The sequence below is a fragment of the Electrona antarctica genome (assembly GCF_951216825.1).
Source record: "Electrona antarctica genome assembly, chromosome: 9".
Taxonomy (NCBI): domain Eukaryota; kingdom Metazoa; phylum Chordata; class Actinopteri; order Myctophiformes; family Myctophidae; genus Electrona; species Electrona antarctica.
The window spans coordinates 26,471,985-26,494,651 of NC_136790.1; the positions used below are offsets into that span (position 1 = coordinate 26,471,985).

Below are 22,667 nucleotides of genomic sequence, written 5' to 3' on the forward strand. Positions count from 1 at the left end.
TGGTTCCATTTGTACACTCTCAGAGTTACAGACCTGCAAGGGTCCATTTGGAACCCCCTCAAGAACCCTGAAAGTCCCTGGACCCCACTTTGATAACCACTGTGATATAGCATACTTAGAATTATGATTGAATGTACTGCATAATATATTTCATATATATTACTCCAAAATCTAAGCATGTATGTATTCTTTCTTACTTTCTTTTCCTTCATTTTTTCATTTAAACATTATAAATTACATTATTGTGTTTTAATTGTTTGTAGTAGTGCTGTTTTGGATTATCTAACGGTGTTAATCTATATCAACATGTAGGGCTCTGAGGAGTGGGTACTGATTGACAAACAAGTCGCTTATGAACAAGACCATGACTGGAAAGCAGAGGAGAAAAACAATGCTCTCACCTCCCCCCCATTAGTGGAAGATTCCTCTCGGGAGACAAATAAACTAGTGGAGAACGAGAAAGAGACGGATGTTACCAAGATGATACATATCGAGGTAACAGGGGATGACGAGCAGGGAATGAAACACCACACTGATGATTTTCCATCACCTCCATCAAGGGAAGCACAGGAGTGTGCTGAACCTTGTCCCACGAACAAAAGCCGTTTCATGGTTCAATTGTCTGAGACAGCGGACTCCTTTCAAGACAGATCTCCGGGTAAACTGTGTCAGGCCTTTGACCCTGAGGCACCAGACCCACAGCAGGCAAAGGAACACAAGCCCTCCCATAAGCAAAGGAGAAAGAAGAGGCCACAGAGTTTGAACCTAGGAAAGTCTGCAGAGTTCATCTATGAGAAAGAAGGTGATTATTCAAACGGTGAGGAAAACGAGGGCTCTGACTGGGAGGACAGCTCGGAAAAGACGTCAAATTCGGGAAGTCATACAGAGCCATCTCCAGAGGTGACTAGTACGAAAGATGACCAGAAGACAGATGAGGATCAGATAGTCAGGGTATATAAAGACAAAAAGAGAGACGATGTATCAACAGCAGAGTGCAAAGACGTTTTTACTCAGGGAACAGGCATGGAAAAGAGCAAAGAATGTCAAGAGGGTTCAGCAGATGTAAACATAGGCTCAGTGAATGGCCCCGGGAAAGCAGGGCATGGTGATTCGATAGCAGAAGGTAAAGAGGAGTACATTATCAACACACACATAAGAGGGAGGAGCTTAATTGACAACAAGGAGCTAGCAGAGGTAAAACTCAGACAGGTCAGGACACATGAACGAAGAGTCAGCAGCTCTGGGGCAGAGGATATGGAAAGTGTTATGGGAGAGAAGGTTCAGAGGAGGTCCTTCCACAGACTATCAGGCAGCTGCCAATCAGAAATCACCCGAATCGTTCCTCTCAAGCCAGAGAGGTCAAAGAGCATAGCATGCAAAGAAGACAGGGACAGGCCAGGTCAGGAGGAGCTGCTGCGCGGCATGAGGAGGGAATACCGCTGGTCAGTGGGCTCTCCAGAGGGCACCTCAGACCTTCAGTGGGCCGACGTCTCCAGCTTCCATCCGACATTGGCTACAGATCTGGAGGCTAGAACAGAAGCTGACTGTTATCATTTCACCGGCGGACCTATAGAGAGCCCGTCATTCGCTTCAAAGGCCACCGCTCTTCCCAAAATGGCTCCACCGGCGCCTCCAGTTAAAACACAGAAGGCCAGGCAGTCTGGACTCATACTGCGGAACAGCCGAAATGCCAGTAGGGAGCCTGGCGTGGATGCAGCCAAGAAGAGACACTCGGTAACTGCTTGGCATCTGCTCTATTCATTGGAAGTAAAACATCGCATGAGCTTCAGACAGACTCGCACACCATTTTTCTTCTTTTTTCTCCATTTTCAGTGACTTGAAAATGTGCATAAAATACATATTACATGACATGTTTATGAAGAGGGGGCGGAGTGTTACTTTATGTGACAGTTCTTTTGGCTCCATTTACCTGGTGAAGTCAGTAATGAGTAATGAATTTCGTACCTCCCTCTGCCTTCATACATAACTGCATCACAACAGCTGGGAAATGTGTAAAATGCACTGCTGGCTGTGAACCAAGCTGCTCAAAAACAAAGCACAGAACAGATCACGCTTCAATCATGCTTTAGCTTTTGTTTGGTTCTGTTCCCTGCTCTCCCCTCTAAGCTGCTCGTTTCCTTCCAACTCTTGTTCTCTGTCAGAAAGGGTTGTAAGGAAATTAAGGCTCACGTATTGTCATTGCTTTGATTTTCTTTTTCACGACTACATGCCGTATCCAGACAGAAAATACAGAAATCACTATGACATGAATGACTTGAGCAAAATGGAGAAAAATTACATCATCAATCATTTCAGTGAATCATCTCACCAATGAGTATGGAACTGATTTGTACCAAAATTACTATAGATTCAATTGATTAACAACAATCAGTTCACAAAATGCTGCATAAATTAGGTGACGATGATAATTCTTTAATCAGATGTTAATTGAACGCTGTGCTGCCTTGGCTCCTGTTGACTGTGAAAGCACAGCCACACACACACAGCACAACATCTAACACAAGCTGCGATCACACTTCACTCCCTTTCATTTCACTGTGTGCCGGCGTGAGTCTGCATGCGATTGGCAGTGGAATGAAAGGAATTTGAAATTAATCCATTTGACAGCTTTCATCACTCCCACCCTTTCATCTGAGCCATGGACTTGGCTTAAACATGAGAAGAGGTGTTGCATACTATAGCTCTCTGTATGTGTCAGCATATGGCAGACATCTAGTTGTAAAAAACACAAAGATCACGTGGAGTCATTTTTATATTAGTTCTCATTTTACATTTTACGATATTGTTTTGCCATCTCAATGCAATTGTGTTTATTGCCAAGGTCGTAATGATGCAGCACTTTCTATGTGACCGTTACTATGCAGAAAACCTGTTGTACACACTGCATGATTTTTTTGTTTTTGCCAAGTCACTGCTATTTCTAACATGGAAATATAGCTTGAGATGATGGATTACGGTAATTCTTAGCTTCAAACTCGCCTCTTTTCTGTCTTCCAAAGTGTATTAGCTACGATACTATCTTTCTACGGAGCTCGGAAATTATGCCTGAACCTGACAGATCCCATCTGGGCCTGACTGAAGCCTCTGGGGGCTCATGTTGGGTCAGGAATTGCTTAACCTAAGCTTGGATTTGGTTTGGGATGATAAAAATGCTATTATGATTTATTCTTGGCAAAAAATATAATTAGTAAATGTCTGCACTGGTTACTGGAGGGCTGGTAAGAAGCGTAATGCCTCAATCCTCGTTTAGGTTTGAACAGAAATTATTTATGTTCAGGTCAGGCCTTAAATTTTCCGGTCCCAGTCGAGCTCTACCAGGCTGTGTGTGCGTGGCGTGCGTGCGTGCGCGTATTCTGCTTGCATTAACCTCAGGATGCTCTGTGCTGTGCTTTCCTCTCCTTCCCTCTGCAGGAGCCTCTCTCTACTCCTGCCATTTATGAAGAGCCATTTGCTGATGTCAAGGTTATTCATTTGTCTTTAAACGCGCCCTCATGCAGTATAACAACACCGTCACCGTCATCCATTTTCCTCGTATCCGCGTATATCACGTTTTACTAGATTATTTGTTTCCTTCATAAACTCTGCAAGTTTGCAACAGTGGCAGCCGTGACTGCTAAAGATTACTGATTACCTGCATGTAATTGTAATCATTAAACTAATTTGTAATGTAGGCTACTCTGAATACTTTCAGTGACCTGTAGAATGTAGATGCATCTATTTTGGAGTAAATACTTAGGTCCTTAGATTTCTTTAAAGTACCATTACCTCTCCAATCCTGACCCTGAGCCTACACAGTTATTCAGTACTTATTTTGTTGATAACGTATGGCTATGCTCCAGCATACAGCATGCATTACGCCTTCGTTTTTTGAATCTTTTATGAATGGCAATACGTTCCGCTTTGACACATCCGGGTGTCACTCCCATCTCATCCCATCCTATCTTGCGTGGTGATCCCCTCTTCTGTGCATAAATCCAGAGGGAGCTCGGGGACAGGTGGCCCCAGCAGGGCTCGGCCTACGAAGAGGACCGGGAGCACGACGGCTCGGTTGGCATGAGGGACAGCCACTTGGGCATTGAGCGCAGGTGCTCCAGCATGACGGTCAGCTCCACGTCCAGCCTGGAGGCCGAGGTGGACTTCACCGTGGTCATGGACCTCCACTCGGGGGTTGAGGAATTGCCCAAGACCATCTCCGAGCTGGGCGAGAAGCGGGAGCCGCAGCGGCAGCTGGATATGGGCCGAGAGGACTTAGAGGAGACCTCCAGGTTCTACTCGGCCCGTCTCATGGGCTCATACCCTGACAAGTCTCCCGTAGAGGAGAGGCTTCCTGAGGAGCGTGTGCACCACGAGGTAGACACTAGGAAACACACAGTATCTCATCCCTGCCTCATCGTCATCACCACAATGCTTACACTGGATCAGCCCTGCCTCAGTTGGATTCCATCACGTATCTTTTACGTTGGACCATCTTCTGTTTTGTGTGAAAGTGTTTATGTTTAATTCATGTGCCTTCTCATTTGTATTTATTTGTTTTGATTCATACATTTAGATTTATTCATTTCTCAATGTTTCACCTGCTGTTTCTTGTTGCTTCTTGTTATTTCTTGTTATTTGATGTCTGTCTTTTTTGTTTTCCTAAATTTGCGGAATCATTCACAGCATGCGTTTCTGTGTTCAAGCAAAACAGTATTAACGCAAACAGTATAAAGTTCTTTTGTAGAGGTTTTAAGGCCGAATGTGTTCTGATACTTAAGTTGTGCCTCTTTTCAGTGCTGGACACTTCTCTGCACATTGAAGCTGGCTCATTTGTGTGCTTTGCGTTGTCTCACTGTACCTTTTGTGTCCCCCGCAGCCCCCGGTGGCAAAAAAAGACGCCAGCGCTGTAAGCATGGCTCACCTGCTGAAGATGGCCGACACCAAGACAGAAATCAACACCAATGGCTCGGAGGTCAATTCTAACGTCACATATGTCTTCCCACAGGTAAGACAGACCTACCAGTACATCTCTAAGGGACCTTTCTCCACTAATGAACAAAACAATAGTGCTGTTACATTTTGAAGATTGAAGATTTTTTTGCGCAGTTGAGATACAGTAAGGGTATATAAAGATACATACATCCAGGTCCCTAGTGTCTGGAATCTGTCAGTTGTTGAAGCATACAAGTCATTACCTTCATTGTTCTCATTGTAATAAGAATAAGAATAAGAATAAGAATGGTATCACCGATCTATGGCTGTGTATTTGGAATACATGAAATGTATGCAAGATCACAGACATTCTAGGGCTATTAACTTGTAAACTGAGAATATTCATGTATTCAATCATGTATTCACCAAAAGCATGCAGTTAGCTGATTTAAAATATCTGTGTGCTCGTGCTACGGACAAGTGTCTTCTGTGCCTTCTCTGAATGGGAGATTTACTTGTCCAAAGGACAAGTGCCCCAAAAGTTAATGTCAAACCATGCCACCAACCAGTCATTTCTGTACAATATTTTTAGAGAGATGAGGACATCGGCTACACGGTTTAGAATTTATAATTCTAGATGCTTCTCCCACTGTTCTGGAGCCACTGATGAATGGGTGTCCCTTATTATTCGTTGGACTTCACTGACTGAACGGCCACATGAATGACATCATTACGAAGTGATTAAAGTATTGACAGGGAATTAATGAGCATGATGAAAGCGGGTGGGAAATCCATTCATCTCCAGAGGCAAGGATTTTAGCTCAAGCTGCCCCACAGGTGCCTGATTAAAAATTAATTACCGCTGGGCTCATTTGCCATTCAGCTACTGGCCTGACTGAACAGTGGCAGTGATCTTCAGAGGAGGCCTTTGAAGCGCTAGCTAGGTCTCTGGTCACAGTTTCAAAATATGTCAGAATTTGCCACAGTGGCTTTTCTCTCTCTGTGTGACTGCGTGACTGCGTGACTGCGTGACTGCGTGTGTGTGCGTGTGTGTGTGTGTGTTTGTGTGTGTGTGTGTGTGTGTCTGCCTGCCTGCAGCAAACAGAGGATGACGTCAACTGCACAGAGACAAAGGTCTCCAGCACTGACATAGCTGCACCAGCAGAGGGAGACATGGTATGTGGCCATGCCGGTTTCTCTGCACAAAGGCATGGCTGCATGTTTTCCCTGTGTCTGCTGTGCTGTCTGCATGTCAGTGGGATGGGGAGTGTGAATTTGGAAGGCATTAAGCCTGATTCATACATTGTGGAGCCAACGTGTCGCCGGCTGAACATTAGTCGTTCCTGTGACATACCTCTCACCGCATAAATTAGTCTTTACACTCCTGAGCAGTCCAGACACAGTGGCCTTGTGGTTAACCCCCGACCTCCCAGTGGCCCTGAAACTGGGAGGTCGGGGGTTCGACCCCCGGGCCAGGTCATACCAAAGAGTCAAAGACTGTAAAATGGGACCCAATGCCTCCCTGCTTGGCACTCGGCATCAATGGATTGAATTGGTGGGTCAAATCAACTAATCAAATGATCCCGAGCGCGGCACGGCTGCAGCTCACCGCTCCTTGGCTGCGGCTGACCGCTCCAAGAGCGGGGTCAAATGCAAAGAACAAATTTCACTGCGGTAACGTGTGTGACAAATCGTATGACTTTGACTTTGACAGTCAACCCCCTCCCAACTCTCAGGATTCAGGTTTTTATACAGGCTGTAAATCAAAACAGCGAGAGGCTTCATGGAATATATTGCTTTCATTTTAAACTAATTCACTATGAAATGTGCATGTGCTGCTCCTAAGTATTGATTATTGATTTGTTCAAGTAATACATAAACATAAGGGTTGTCGCATCATGGCTTGTGCCATAGACTGCATGATTTTGACAAGAGATAGCTTCAATTAAGCTTCTTCGATATTTTTTAGCAATTAGTTCCTTAGGTCTTCAAGAGATTTTGTGTGCATCCACCCAAATGTACTGTATACAATTTTGCAATACTGCTTGTATGCTGCTTTTTGACAGTTGATGAACAGTATTATGGGTTCCAAATTGCCTTTACCTTTCCTCTGCAATGTTGACTTTATGAATTCTTAATCATGTATTAAGTGTGTATTAATCATGCTAATGCAGATTATACTTTTCACACAAGATGTCCTCTTGACTTGATTTTAGACCTGAATTCTTGTCTTCACACAGATTCTCAGTACGAGGGAGGCATCTATTACCCTTAAAGAAAATGGCTCTCCTGTAAGTATCCACATAGTAGAAATGCACACAACACAAATTATCAAGGCTTACTGTATATTTCCCCTGTATATTTGTGGGCCCCTAAATGGGCCACCTTGTGCATCCTTGCTGTCTTTGCGTAGAGTTGATCTGTACTGTATGTAATATACCGCTAGATAGAGGCTATGAAGACTGTTTAGGCATTGACTGATTGAGGCTGACACAGTGATATTTCCTATGAAACAAAGCCCTTGATGGTGCAATTCAGTCTGTCTCTCTCTCGCTCTCTCTCAGTGCGTGTGTGCGTGTGTGTGTGCGTGCGTGCGTGTGTGCGTGTGTGTGTGTGTGTGTGTGTGTGTGTGTGTGTGTGTGTGTGTGTGTGTGTGTGTGTGTGTGTGTGTGTGTGTGTGTGTGTGTGTGTGTGTGTGTGTGTGTGGGTGGGTGGGTGCGTACTGTGCGTGTTTGAGTGAGTGCCTAACAACTATATCTGCACACGTGTGCAATGTACTTGTTAGGCACTCACTACTACATTGCTACTACCACTACAGTCACTGTGAATGTGTTCGTTCATAATGTAACACATTATTACATTATAGAAAAATCTGTTATTATGTTATGCGCTCATGTTTTTATTACATTATGAGCTGATTATTACATTATGAGTTATTACATTTAAATTATTATTACATTATGAGCCCTTATTGTCTCCACCAGGCCGAAGGGATGGGGAGAGAGTATGTTTTGCACTCCGTCCGTGTGTGTGTGTGCGTGTGTCCGTCCATCCTTCCTTCCTTCCTTCCTTCCTTCCTTCCTTCCGTCCGTCCGTTACCAGCTAATCTCCGGCACCGTTGGCCCGATCCATGCCAAACTTTGCACACACACTCCCTGGATGTCAACGACGAACCTCTGCCCCAAATATTCCTCAACGACCTGTTATAGCGCCACCATCAGGCCGATTTAGTCAAAACACATTTCTGTAGATTACTCGTACACATTTTATCCATACATCACACAATTCGGTATACACTATCTCCATAGTCATGTGATCAACACAGATCTGCACCATTTCCCATCTTCCATCCTGATTGGCTAAGATTGGCTTCCAAAGCTCACATGATTGGTCCGTTTCGAACAAAATGCCACAAATCACAAACGCAGTGTGCAATTTCCGTGAAATTATGCACGCATATTTCCACTAGGCCGAGGATGACATGCCACTAATTTTTTCCCAAATCAGCCTCACGGTGGCGCTATAACAGGGCAATTCCTGTTTTTACCTATAACTGCATCTATCTGTATAGGACGTATGTATGCGCTCTCCCTAGAGGCCATGGAAAAACATTTTCCCTGCATCCCTCCACATCTGCCGGTTATAGCGCCACCATGAGGCCGATTTCTGGAAAACACATTGTTTATGTTAGGCACAGATTTCATCCAAATCTCACGCAAATCGGTACACATTATCTCTGTAGTCATGTGATCAAGACGAGTCTGTTGGATTTCTCAGATTCTACACTGATTGGCTAAGATTGCCTTCCAAAGTTTTCAGGAGTGGCCCATTTTGTACAACATTCTGAACATGTCCTGCTCATCCAGAATTCTATCCTCAGAGATGCTATGAGTGATCTGGATCTGCATTTCCTCAACAAAATGAAGACAATTGTTGCAAACAAAAAAGAAAAAAAAGAAAAAGAAAAACATGTTTATATTACTCCTAAACATTTTGCCAAACATCACACACACACTCCTATCCTCCTGGTGGAGACCTGTGCCCAGAAGGGTACTTTTTCTAGTTACATTATGAGTTGCTACAGCCTCCTGCAATGTGAAAACTGGTCCTGGAACTGTACAGATGGAGTGAATCACTCATTGTTCTGTAGGTGAAAGCAGGCCACCCGGGAAGAGACTCAGTTGTATCCCCCCTGACCATCACAGCTGATAATGTCACCTCAGCAACCACTACTCAAGTTACCAAGGTACATGTATGTGCTCATAGGGCTAATGTCTCTACATGCAGTATCTTAGCTTGAAACGACTGGACCAAATGTTGTTGTTGGTGATGTGACTGTATTTAGCAAATGCTGGACGAACAAATAACTGTACTTTCTGTTGTCAATTTACAATTTACAATCTAGGCATTTAGCAGACACTCTTAATCCAGAGATACATACAAAGTAGTTATCATGAATCATACATAAGCTAAGAGCGTAACAGTGGAAAATCTATATTAATGAAACTATGCATATATACACTATACAGTACTATGTTTACCTAAAATGCTATAAGTCTACAAAAACTGCTCTCTAAGTCTACATAAAAAGCTATCTAAGATACATAAGTTGAGCCTTTTCATACGCTGTAGGAGGTCGAGGCTAGGTCGAGTACTACGGCAAGTGCTATGGGCTAAAATGAAGTCTGAAGAGGTGGGTTTTCAGACTGCGGTGGAAGATTGGGAGTGAATCTGCAGTTCTGATTGCAATGGGAAGTGCATTCCATAGTTTTGGAGCCAGAAGGGAGAAGAGTTTGGGACGTGTGGAGCGTTGTCCCGGTGTTTTTAAGGAGGCTACTGCCATCTTCCCTGCGTCGGCTGATCTGAGCACTCGGGAGGGTTTGTAGGGTGTGATCAGACTTGCAAGATATGGCGGTGCCATACCTTTGGTTGCTTTGAATGCCAGCATCAGGGTTTTTACTCTGTCCATTCAAACAAGTTTGTCATTAACAACCATATTATCTGCCTTTTGTCTCCCAGACTCCCACATATGGATTTTTAATCTGAAGCTTGAGTTTGACCAAGAGGTCGTAGAATAGAAGTGATTCCATTCTACGTCCGAGCATAGACATGGTAACGCCCCGCCTCAGCCTCCTGCCTCTGATTGGCCTACCGACACTGCCCATATATTGCCCCCATGATCTCACCACACTGTCCCCGTTTGCCCGTTTACCGTTTGCCCCACCGACTTCACATTCGACACATGCATTCTACACCCCCACAGGGAGTGCAGTGCCTGGTATCGAGTCGGTCGGACCCACAGTTCTCCAGAACCACCCCAAAAGGCTCTGCTCAGGCTCTGCCAGTGGGCCTAATCAGCCTAAGTCACATCACCTGTGCAATTCCCAGCCTCTGCCTCAGCCAATTGATTGCCATGGCAACCCCACACCTGCAAATTGATTACTTAACCAGTACAGTTTACACTCTTCAGGCACAGGCAGACAGACAGAGGCAGACAGACAGATACAGAGATCTCCATATACAGTATGGGCACAAAAGGGACACAGACAGATAATTAAAATGGGTGCTATGACAAGTTGACAACGGGTATTATTATTTCCCAAGTTGCATCGTTCTCAAGTAGGCCGGTGGCCAACGGGCACGTACAGGTCTAGTACAAGAGAATGCCAGCTTGGCACACGCGACAGAATGCAGCCTTGTAACTAAGGTCTCTTTTAGACGGCGACCATCTCCAGATAAAACGTCAAAGTCCCGTTGCGTTCTTATGTTTTATTGACCCTTTACACGAGAACGCACACTTTATGAAAACGCTATAATGTCGCTAGGTGGCGGTAACGGGCTGCCAAATAGACCAGTCACCCACGTACAAGAAGAAGAACCAGGTAGCCCCCCTTCACGCAACCCTATTGAATGACGCTTCCAGACCACGACAGGGTTGTGGCTGTCGCTCGCTGCCTGCTTTCTACTAACACATCGAGGTGACAGACAGGCTGACAGGCAGCCCAGAGCATGCCGGCAGAGCGTGCCACGGGATGGTTATATATTATAATACATTAGGCTACATAAACGCTGCTGCCTGCCACGGTACCACCTATTACAAGGCATTTCATACATCATGGTTTTACATTCACCATCGCTGATGAGCAGCGCTTGTTAGGAGGGAGGCTTGTTCATTGTAGGAACTAATAAACATGCGTTGTGAGCCATGATGTTTTGCGGTTTTGCCTGTTTAGATGGAGACTCGAGGAAACGGTGTTCTCAAAGATTTCCACTCTGGAAGGTGGTTTCACTTTGTTGCGTTTTCACCTCCCCAAAACGCTGTTCTCGTCTAAAGGGACCCCAGCAAATAATACTTTATTTTGCCGTTTCCTATGATCACCGTTCTCGTGTAAAGACCACCTAACTTGTACGTTTTATTTTTGTAGAATAGGCAAACTAATATTGTTTATGCCGTTTGCTTTGATTGAATAATTGATTGAACATGTACATTGTACTATGATTTGATTTGGGTGTGTTCTAAATAAAGTGTTAGTGTTGATTATCGTGTATTAATCTAATTATAGTAGATAGTAAACTAATACTATTACTAAAAAAGATAAAGATCAAGGGAAAATAGGCATTTTTAGTACAGTACAATAATGTTTCAAGTTTACACGTACAAATACATTACACATTAACAACAAAAACACTTAGAACACACCCAAATCATATTACGGCGTACGTATTCAATCAATTATTCTCTCTCCTCTTCTACAAAAATAAACATTACTGTCGCTCGTGCGAAGCTGTCATTCTCTTGTATTATATCGTAATTGTATTAAATCCCACTACGGAGTAATTTCGCGGCAGACTATTCAGCACTATATCCACCTCGGAGCAGAGCTCTGCCTCGGAGGAAAGCCTGTAAGGCTGGCAGTGTCAGTAGGCCAATCAGAGGCAGACAGGGCGTTACCATGTCTATGCTCGGACGTAGAATAGAATCACGCCTGACTGGCTCCTAGGGGCTGAATTGTGCTTTGTGGGCACAGTGTGTTTGGTTTACTCATGCTTGTTCCTAACTAGGTTGTGTGTGTGTGTGTGTGTGTGTGTGCGCGTGCGTGTGTGTGTGTGTGTGCGCGTATTGCAGACTGTGAAAGGAGGCTACTCGGAGACCAGAATTGAGAAGAGGATCATCATTACTGGAGATGATGATGTGGACCAAGATCAGGTAAGGTTTAAAGGTGGTATTTCCCCATAATGCAACTGATCGTTACACAGTAAAATCCTGAATGTTAATTTAACACTTGAGAGCCCTATCTTGCACCTGGAGCGTGACGTAAATAAGGACACACATGTGTCATTGCTAGTTTCCAACCAATGCATTCATCTGTGCGGCCATTGGCGTTTGGGCTTAAATACGGTGTAGTTTGGTGCCTTTCTATCTGACGTAGAGGGATTTATTTTTGCCAGGTGCTTGAAAAGCGCCTGGACTACATGTGCTACAATGCTACTACCTCTAGTAGTGACCATAGTGGACACTATTTCATGATTGGCTGCCTTGTCTCTAAGCTGACTCTGCCAATGGGAACCCATAGCCTGAACGGCATAAACCCATACTCTGAACGTTGCAACATGAAGCTGTGCGCTGAGGCAGAGGCTGTGGCACACAACCTGATTATTCTGTAGCTGTTCATAATCGAGAGCTTGCTGCACCTGGCAGTTATGAGTCATTCTTGTTTATAAAAAGCTTAGACCAGCCCTGAACTGACCATCAAGCGGCACAGATATTTATATTAACTCATCCTCAATCACCCAATGGCGCTTGCTGCCGATGATGTCTTTGCATTATGATGCTATGCGCTATAAACATTACATGATTATAAACATTTATAATGACTGTTATAATCCCTTATAATCACAACAATTAGATTATAATGCATTATAGACCCGACATTTTAAGTAAAGTTTTACCCTAAGTATATTACTGTTAGAAGAGTATGTGATGACAAATTGTGTTTCCCTAGGCCCTAGCTATGGCCATCCAAGAGGCCAAGCAGATGCACCCTGACATGCTGGTGACAAAGGCTGTGGTCATCCGGGAAACAGAGTCCCCCACCGAAGAGCAGCAAAGGAAATCAGAAGTACGTGAAGCTGAGCACGCACACATACAAAGTTCACATCACTGTACTGTACATAGCTGACAAACATTAGACTGTGAAAATTAAGGAGATTTTCTGTTGGGGGCTTGACTTACTATTCACTGAGTATTCAATGACTTAGTATTCACTTGGTATTCACTGACTTTATAGCAGGGGTTCCCAAACTTTTTCATGTCAAGGACCCCCAAAATCATACTCATTAGCCTGCGGACCTCCATTTGAAAATACATGCCAAGGACCCCCATAAGAGAAGGTTTGTACAGCTGAAGGGCCCCCAGTTTGACCTGAATTAGGCTACGGCCCCCTATTTATTGGCACTTCTATCTCTGGGACCCAAATACATATTGTAAAATCAAACTTAATTTAACTCTGTCACCACTGTCACAACCATTCTACAAAACACACAGAAGATAAATTAAGGTTATACTGTAGAATGTAATAAGTTTACCTCATTCACAAAGCCGAACCCGGGAAGTCTCAGGTTTCGTGCTCGCAACGCAGGGAAGCTGGAGGTACCTTCACTAAAAACGCCGGGACAACGCTCCACACGTCCCAAACTCTTCTCCCTTCTGGCTCCAAAACTATGGAATGCACTTCCCATCACAGTCAGAACTGCAGCCTCACTCCCAATCTTCCGCCGTAGTCTGAAAACCCACCTCTTCAGACTCCACCATGGCCCGTAGCACTTGCCCTAGCCTAGCCCCTTAGATAGCACATTATGTAGACTTAGATAGTATTTTAAACAGACCTATAGCTTGTTACGTAGACAGCTCTAGAATTGCACTTTATGTAGTCATAGCACTTTATAGTACACATGTATAATATATTATATAGTATAGTATGTATAGTTAACATAGATACTTAGTTTATGATTCATGATAACTACTTTTTATATATGCGATGTATGCCATGCTTTTGTTATTGCTTAATGTAAGTCGCTCTGGATTAAGAGCGTCTGCTAAATGCCTAAATTGTAAATTGTAAATTGTAACTGTGTGCCAAAACAAGAAATCTCGGGTTTGATTAATGTTATTTAATGCAGAATTAATAGTATTTTATTTACCGTTTGTTAGCTGTTTTTAGCATCCATCGATGACTCCGGTGGCTCCCATAGATCCAAAGCATTTATAGGGCTCAGATTGAGGTCAGAATGGATGATGTTTAGAGCTTAATATTACTTTAATCCAACCTTGCGTGTATGAAACCATTGTTTACACTGAGAGACTGTAGCTATGACTCATCACACAACCACTTCCGGTTCAGTTTTGTAGTTTTTCTCAGAAGTCTGGCACCAGTTTAACCACCAGATGATGCCATGTAATCGGTTACATTTCTACTATTTTTGTAGTACTGCTCTTCTACCAACATTGCATTAATGAAAGACTGTACAGGCTACAGCCTTGATTTGTGCATATCACAGGTGTATCAGATGATGAATCCCACCTGTTAGTTAATCAATTACACCATAAAAGGCATGCATTGAATGAATAGGAAAACACTCCATAGTATGACGTTGCTCATCAAAAAGAACACATTTACAAGCTGGCAAGTCCCTCGCTCAGCTGAACTTTTGTCAGACATGCCAACCTATTTTTCATACCACACATGCTTTTTGACATCAAAGTATGCTGGTATGACCATATGATGTGTCCCATGTAGATGTTGTATAATGTTAGAATCTTGCGCGCCTATGGCGCACTCAGGTCTAATGCCACGCATGTGTGTCGCAATGAATATTATGTGTCCAAATGTAATAATAGCTGGTCTGTATTTCTGACTCAAGCATGCTGTTATGTGTCATTTCATTTGCAGTCTTGATTGCTCATGGTGGCTCCTGGGATGGAGGACAGGAGATAAGGACTCCTGTTGTCGGTCTCCTGCAGTATGCCACACTAAACCCCTATCAGAAGACTTCTGTCCCCACTGTGTATACACACCTCCGCAGCAACACACTCCGTTCCTCTGTCTCCTTGACAATGCAGCGGACTTGCACTCCCCAAACTCCCTTTAGCCAGAACCAACTGTGACGCGGCCTCCGAAACCACCCAGTCCCTCGTCCTCTCTCAGCACCCCAAACACCGCCCGCCCTCACCCTGCTGTCTCCGTTGGAACCAAACATTTGCTTCTTTGGACTACTTAGTGGGTTGGTCAGTGGCGGAGCCCTATCAAATGCAGCTGATACAGTGTTAGAATCCCCCTGTTGCTATACAGTAGTTTCTTGTTTCGCATTTAATCCATTTTACAGGATGGAGTCAGAGTCACTGTCTGCTGGCTTTGAAGAAATCTCATTTGATCTGACAGACTACAAGGATTTGTTGTGTTTGCCTGAGTTGAATCCAGTCGATCACTCGCCAGACTCGTACACACCTCGTTTACTCCACTGTCACCACACACACTCACACACACACACACACACACACACACACACACACACACACACACACACACACACACACACACACACACACACACACACCTTCCAAACACCCACACAGAAACACGCATGCACGCACGCACGCACGCACGCATGCACCCACACACACACACACACACACACACACACACACCCACACACACACACACACACACACATATGCACGCACGCACAAACACAGATTAGTAATATTATGGAACGCCAATACCCTGCCCCCAACAAATAGCTTTCTATAATAATCACCATGGCAATGCCTGCACTGATGAGGGTGGAGGAGGAGGAGGATGAGGGTGGGTGTGAAGGGCTGGGAAGGAAGCTGTACAGGGGAGGAGGGAGGAGGGCCGTCGCCTCTGGTGTGACATCAGTATAATCAATCAACAGCTGTCTTATTAGCTTTTTACATTTTTAGCAATTATTATAGAGGTTCTAATTTATGTCCAGTGTTTGCTTGTTTATCAAATATGTATATTATTAGATGATTATAATCTCGTGCATGATTTGAAAAGAATAAATACATAACTAGCCGTGGGAATGAAAGATCTGATGTAGACGCATCCACAACTAAAATCCTTGAGAAGTGCTGAGGGCAGAAGAGGGACCTGTAGGGATTCCTGGGACAACGTGTGATACATTACACACACCTGTGAGAGTTGATGGACCACACTGCTGATGAACATAAGGACAGAGCTTTTCTGCTCTGGAGGACAGAACCGTTTTGGACTCAGCTCAGTCTCCTCTCACGCTTATCCCCCCTTTTTTGTGAAGCTGCCATCATCCTAAATAAAATGCTGTTATTTTTGGCACAGTTGAGACTTTCAGAGCAAGTTTATAATGTTTTATCTAATGTTACAGAAATGTGAGGATACTTTCCCCCCCTAACCTTTTCTTACTTACCCCCCCCCCCCCCCCCCCCCCCCCATCGTGGCAGACTGTTATTCCTATGATCTTGGGTATATTCAACGTGTGTCTCTTCTATTCTGGGCTGTGCTTAACCACGTATGCCCTATATAAATCATCATATGACGTATAGCAAAAGTAGCTGATCCACAAACTCACAGTGTGTCATAACACGCTGTGGGAGCTTGTAGTATGATATGGCCAAATAGAGATGCCAGGTTTTAATTGGTAAAATTAACAGGACCCTAGGTTAACTACTGTAAGTGAATATCACTAAAGGAATTGCGTTCACCATAAATTAATACAAATAAATGATGCATTTATATAGCGCTTTTACTCAAAGCACTTTACTATGTAACATAGATTGTGCATTAAATTCACACATTCATACACCGATGGCGGAGGAAACCATGCAAGTTGTCTCTACTCATGTTAGTAGCTGTCTTTTGTGGCATTGATATCAAGGATTATAGAGGTCAATCTGTCAGCTAGTGATGTCATCAAGATAATTTGAGAATGTTTTGGTAAGTAATGTATCCAGGGGGCATGTCTGGGGATATGTGTGGAGTTTCTGGCTTTAAGAAAGTTGAAAAAGTGGTCTTTTGGGCTTGAAATGTCAAATTCTAATCCTCATATACTGTTAATGGATCCAGAGCTATCTCTGATCTTCAGCTTTGGGGGTTAGCTGTAGCACTATGTCCATGGAGAGTGATTGAATTATCCAAGATCATATGAAATTAAACATGAATTCTGTTTTCTGTTGGACTTTCTCTTTAAGTTATGTGTATGAGTTTGTATTTTTATTTATATGCTGTAGATGTGGAGAATGTGAGCTCTGTGCACCCCCCTCCCCACAGACAGAATGTGAGCTCTGTGCACCCCCCTCCCCACAGACAAAGCCAGGACATAGTGACGTGTTACGACCCTTTCCCTACGCAAAATGGAAATATAACCTTTTAATACTGTAATACTATGCATTGTTCATTCTAAGTATGAAACCGTCCAATGGAGCCTGAATCATGTTTTCCCTGTTGCTCTCATTGTCGATTTTGTCGTTCAATCAAAGCAGTGAACTAGACTGCTTCTGCAATTGGCAATAAGCCCACTGGCAAATCCCGTTATCTGTCCTCTAGAAGGAGAAAACTGTGAATTCCTGTTCATAACTAAATCTTACTACATAAACATTGCGATACATACAGTAAAGGAGCTCTGCCGCACTTGTGACCATGGCTTTGTCCCCCTTGTTGTCTAAACTGTATTACCGGTGGAACATTTTGGGGAAAATTGCAGAGTAGACCTGCTGTTTTGTTACATCTCTGTGGGATTCCCTTGTATGCTTTATTTTATTATTTTATAATATCTGGTCATATGACACTGGATTGATGTGAAGGCACTTGCTAGCAGTAGGCCTGTACTGCTGAGAGAAAACCCAATTATCCCTTTATGATTGCCGTAATACTGTACCAATTATTGGACAGAAAATTCACTAAAGATAAATACTGATCTGCTGTAGGCATTGGGAGAGAATTTGCCATGTGTAGGTGATTGTGGTGAGTTGAAAGGTGCAAAGTTTGTGCTGTACATAAACATCCATACTGTTTTTTTGTTTTTGTTTTTTTAATCTTGTAAGCTATATATAGAAAACAGTACAAATAGCAAGAGTGGAGGTGTGGTTGAAGTGTACTTCACTGGAGGGCAGAGCATAAGTTAAACCATGAGGAAAATGTGCAATAGTGCAATAGAAATGTCATGTGAATGGGTGCCTTACTTTTGTCACTGACAGGGGACCAATATGACACACTGATGTTTATTTCTGTGAGGGGCATCTTCTAGAAATGTCCAGCCCTCCAAGTCCAAGGTGACACTATGCTGACCAGAGCAGTGGTTCTCAAAGTGGGGGTCCCAGGGGTCCTTGAGGCAGTTCCAAGGGTTCTCCAGCAAAATTAGTTAATAATAGCATCACAATCTGTTTAACCACTTTAACCCTATATATTATTGACTGTTTGAAAATAGCCGATCTACAAGCTCAAAATGCTCTTATAGTGACGTGAGCTTGTAGATCTGCTATTTAAAAAATAAATAAAAACAATATTTGGAATATTTTTGTAACATTTTAACATGGGGGTCTGCAGCCATGGAACACATTTGAGAACCACCGGTCCAATAGCAACAGAGACATAGGGAGCAGGTCAGAAGGACGTTGAACGTCTTTGGCAGTGCCAAGAAGAAGCTGTTTTTCATTGGCCCCACTAATCTAACACCAAGCATTTTTAGAATATGGAATAGTTTATTTTTGTTTGGTTTGTGTGTGCATACAGTACAAGTCACTCCACTGGATATCCTCCAACTTCACTTCTCCACAGCCTTTTGCTCTACATTCCCCTATATGCTTAGTGGTGTGTATTTGCCGTGTTTGCATTCAGTCTAAATGGAAAACATACATGCATAAATAAATGTCTCAGTATGATACAAATTCTGCCTCTGATTTTGAAAGTGTGAGTGGGTGAGCAAACATGGGGGAAACAAACAAGCCCTCAGCACAGAGAGGAAGAGTTGAAGCCAAATTGACATGCTGGCCGATCGTAGGTAGGCCTACTGCAGCTCGACTATGCACTGATATAAATGCCCGTTTTTCTGGGTCATATTGCAATCCAGCATGTAGTCAGCTTCAGTCAGGATTTACCAGAACACACACACACACACACACGTCTAAATGCTCTCTCTTGAATCTGGTGATAAACGATGCTGTGTAAACGATGGTTTTATGTTTTATATCTGTAACAAAGTTTTGTTAGCGGCATCATTCAGTCAGCGTCTCTTTGTGTATGAGGACATTACTGTATGCTGGACCAATAAACTTACTCCAACAAGACACACACATCTCTCTTAAATGAATGGCTTTTTGACACCTTTGGATTATACCAGGGACTATTTATTTATTTTACAATTTTATTTATACATTTTCAGGTTTAAAGACAAGACATACTGTACAAACATTCACATCACATACTGTACACAACACACAAACCCCCCCCCCCCCCCCCCCCCATTCAAATGAAAGCAAAAGGAAAAAATGAAAAATAATAATACACTTAGCACAGAAACAACAAAACTAAACGTACACAAATAATAGAGTTTTAGAAAATAAAATAAAATACTCATGTGCATACATACTTCAGCCTATAGTTCATGGCTTCGGACGGCATACTATAGCATGTTGTTTTTCATGATTTTGGAGGATTTGAAAAAAAGATGGAAATCATGAAAAAACGACATACTATAGTCCATGGTTTGGGACGGCATAATATATTTTGTCATATTTTCATGATTTTGGGACAATGTGTCAGAGCCAGGACTTGAACCTGCAGCCTCCTGATTCCCAGGCAGGCTCTGTACCCAGTGAGCCACTGTGCATGCTGTTCTTACAAGGCCGAATAGATAATGACAGAAGAGCCAGAGACTTGTTTCCATTGTGGTTCATAAACATTCGAACGTCTACAGATAAACAACAGCAAAAGAAACAATAGACAAATCTCCTGTTATTTTATTTTTTGTATTTTATTTTTGTATCAATGTTGTACTCAAAGGGAACAGCAGACTGTGTGTGGCAGGTAGCAAGTAGATCAGTGACTTAGCACACTGGCTGCACGCGCCGGCGGCCGGTCGTGTATAGTCGGCACAGCCGGACAGCCAATGAAACGAAGGCTTGCCTTTGTTGCCAGGCAGTTTTGCCATCTTTTTCACCCAATCAGAATTTTTCACTTTTCTATGTAGGTGATTTGGAGACTGGAGTTCGATTCCCCCTCATGGAAGATAGATCCATAGTTAAAGTTAGTTATTGACCTGTTAACTGCCTGGTAATTGCATACCTGGATGTAAAATAATAATAAAATATGTTGAGTTGTAATTGTACCACTGTGTCTGTGACTTATTTCTCTGCCCTTGATTTTCTATACTGCTGTAAATTTACATTGTCAGTAGTTATGATTGAATTGATGAATTTGGATAATTCTTTCCATCTAGATGACCAAGTTGGTTCCGGGGACCCTCAGGGGTCCTTGAGGGAGTTCCAGGGGGTCCCCATGCAGCTAAATGATAGTTAGTAACCAAATGGACCGTTATGGTTCTGTAACTCAGAGTGTACAAATGGAACCAAATGGTTCCATTTGTACACTCTCATAGTTAAATTAACATTGATTTAAAAACAAAAATTGGGGGACCCAGAGATAGAAATACCAGAAATGGGGGTCCGTAGACTAATGCATGTCAAACTGGGGGGGTCCTTGAAATTAAACGGGTTGAGAATCACTGCTATAGCCGGGAAAAAAAGGAAAGAATATCTTTTATGGGGGGTCCCTGGCATATGTTTTCAAATGGGGGTCTGCGGGCTAATTAGTGTCAATTTGGGGGTCCTTGACATGAAAAAGTTTGGGAACCATTGGTAGATAGCAGTAGTACTCATCATCATTGCCATCTAGTGGCTGTTATAAATCAAAGCACAGCAAATGGAAGGCAGCCTCTGTAGACATTTTTAAAGCTCAGCTCAAGACCCACTTCTACACCCTTGCTTTTAATTGATTTATTTGTCTTTTAAAAAAAAGTTATTCATGTCCTCACTGTATTGTTTATGCCCTGCCTTTCTTTCTTTTTTGTGTAAAGCACTTTGAGCTGCATTTCATGTCATGAAAGGTGCTATACAAATAAAGTTTTATTATAATTTTTTATTAGCAACAAAACATTTCTGTTGAACTCTGTGAAATTACACAACTCTTATATACATACAAAGATAAAGATAAATAGTATTAGAAAATAGATAAAATATCAAAAAACTGTGGGATACAATATATAGTGCAAATGTATCGGCTAGCAGCAGTTGAAATCCCATCCTAAAAATAAAACAAATGAAGAATGTATGTAACAGAATTTCTTTATACAGATGTAATTTGCTGTAAGCAGTGTATGGGTATAAACAGTGTACACACAATGATTTGTATTCCTTAAGGTGCTTCCATTGCATTCCTTTCAGAGTGCATTCTCTCTCTATGAAAAGAGAGACTATCAACACTTGTATGTGTGTGCGTGCGTGTGTGCATGCGTGTGTGTGTTCCTCAGGCACAGTAGAGGCGTACAGACAGTTGGACTGTGAGGTGATGTGGCAGCCCTCCTCCTCGCCTCCAGAAGGAGATTTTGACCTGTGCGTCCATGAAGGCAGCGCCCAACGCCTGCACTGCGTCGCCACGGTCTGCCGCTCACTCACTCGTTAACTAAAACACCTAAAACAGGCAGGGAAAGCATATTGTTTTTTAAATGACCGGTTAGTTTGATTAGAAAGTTCTGCATTGTCCCTATAAGTCATGCATCAAATCACAAAACGTGTCGGCTGAGTAGAGATACAGAATGGATTCTTCTAATGGTTTGTTTGATTTATTGATTGAATACTTTAATAACAGCTTGCAAAGAAGTACAGAGATACAGATAATGCTAAAAGGATAACACAGGCCTTGTTTCCATTCTGGTTCTATGTATTCAACTCATCAAGCGTGGGCAGTGTGTGTACTATACAGGCTACACATCTGTCAGACCCCACTTCTGCATTGCTGTACTGAAACGTCACACCTGTCCTCAGACGATTGAGGGTTGTCCACTCCATGCAGGGCAGGTGCTGGCTGGCCAGGAACATCTGTGGGATCCTTGATGTAGTGGTGAAGCCTGGATGTTCTGCTGCCTTGCACTGATCCCTCCATCTCGCCATCACCCAGGAAGCCTTGGAGGTGTCAGCTGGTGTTGTGTGAAGCAGTTCCTGAGCCTGTGTGGCAAAGGGGCACAGGGACTGGTGTTTTAAGGATTATGTTGTACTTTAGCTATTGAAAAATAGCAGATCTACAAGCTCATAGCGCAGTGCTGCACTACGAGCTTGTAGATCTGCTATGTTTGGAAAATCTTGAAAATGTGGCGCAAATATTAGAATATATATTCTTTCAGAGCGAACGTTTTAAACTCCAATCTTTGCTTACGGGGGAAGACGACTTGCAGCAAGCTATACACCTTGAAAAGTACAGTCATGACTCTTACTAAACACCAAAACTCAAGTGTACACTTAAACTGTATGTTGGCTTGTTTACTGTTGAGTGAGAGACCCACAGTTTTGAAAACACTGCATTAGCTGTCTGGGTGTTATACATATTGATATGACAATTAAAATTGTATTGCTATATCACACAAATGATGTTGTATTACTGTTGTATGGTAGACAATATATTTGGGTTTCA

General features: G+C 42.9%; 1 protein-coding gene across 6 annotated transcripts in view; it reads left to right on the top strand.

Annotated features, from left to right (window-relative positions):
- The window catches only part of LOC306930320 (band 4.1-like protein 1), a 103,448-nt gene extending 87,952 nt beyond the window's left edge, over positions 1–15,496 (top strand). For 2 of the 6 annotated variants that reach the window (XM_079511220.1, XM_079511221.1), the window contains 8 exons: positions 313–1,734; positions 3,433–3,483; positions 4,874–5,002; positions 7,170–7,220; positions 9,080–9,175; positions 12,056–12,136; positions 12,933–13,049; positions 14,880–15,496. In XM_079511220.1, coding sequence (XP_079367346.1) covers positions 313–1,734; positions 3,433–3,483; positions 4,874–5,002; positions 7,170–7,220; positions 9,080–9,175; positions 12,056–12,136; positions 12,933–13,049; positions 14,880–14,885 — 1,953 coding nt within the window. In that variant the 3' untranslated portion in view covers positions 14,886–15,496. The remainder of the gene's footprint in view (positions 1–312; positions 1,735–3,432; positions 3,484–4,873; positions 5,003–7,169; positions 7,221–9,079; positions 9,176–12,055; positions 12,137–12,932; positions 13,050–14,879) is intronic. The other 4 variants (XM_079511222.1, XM_079511224.1, XM_079511223.1 and 1 more) reach the window with 2 other exon arrangements.
- Positions 15,497–22,667: the final 7,171 nt, after the last annotated feature.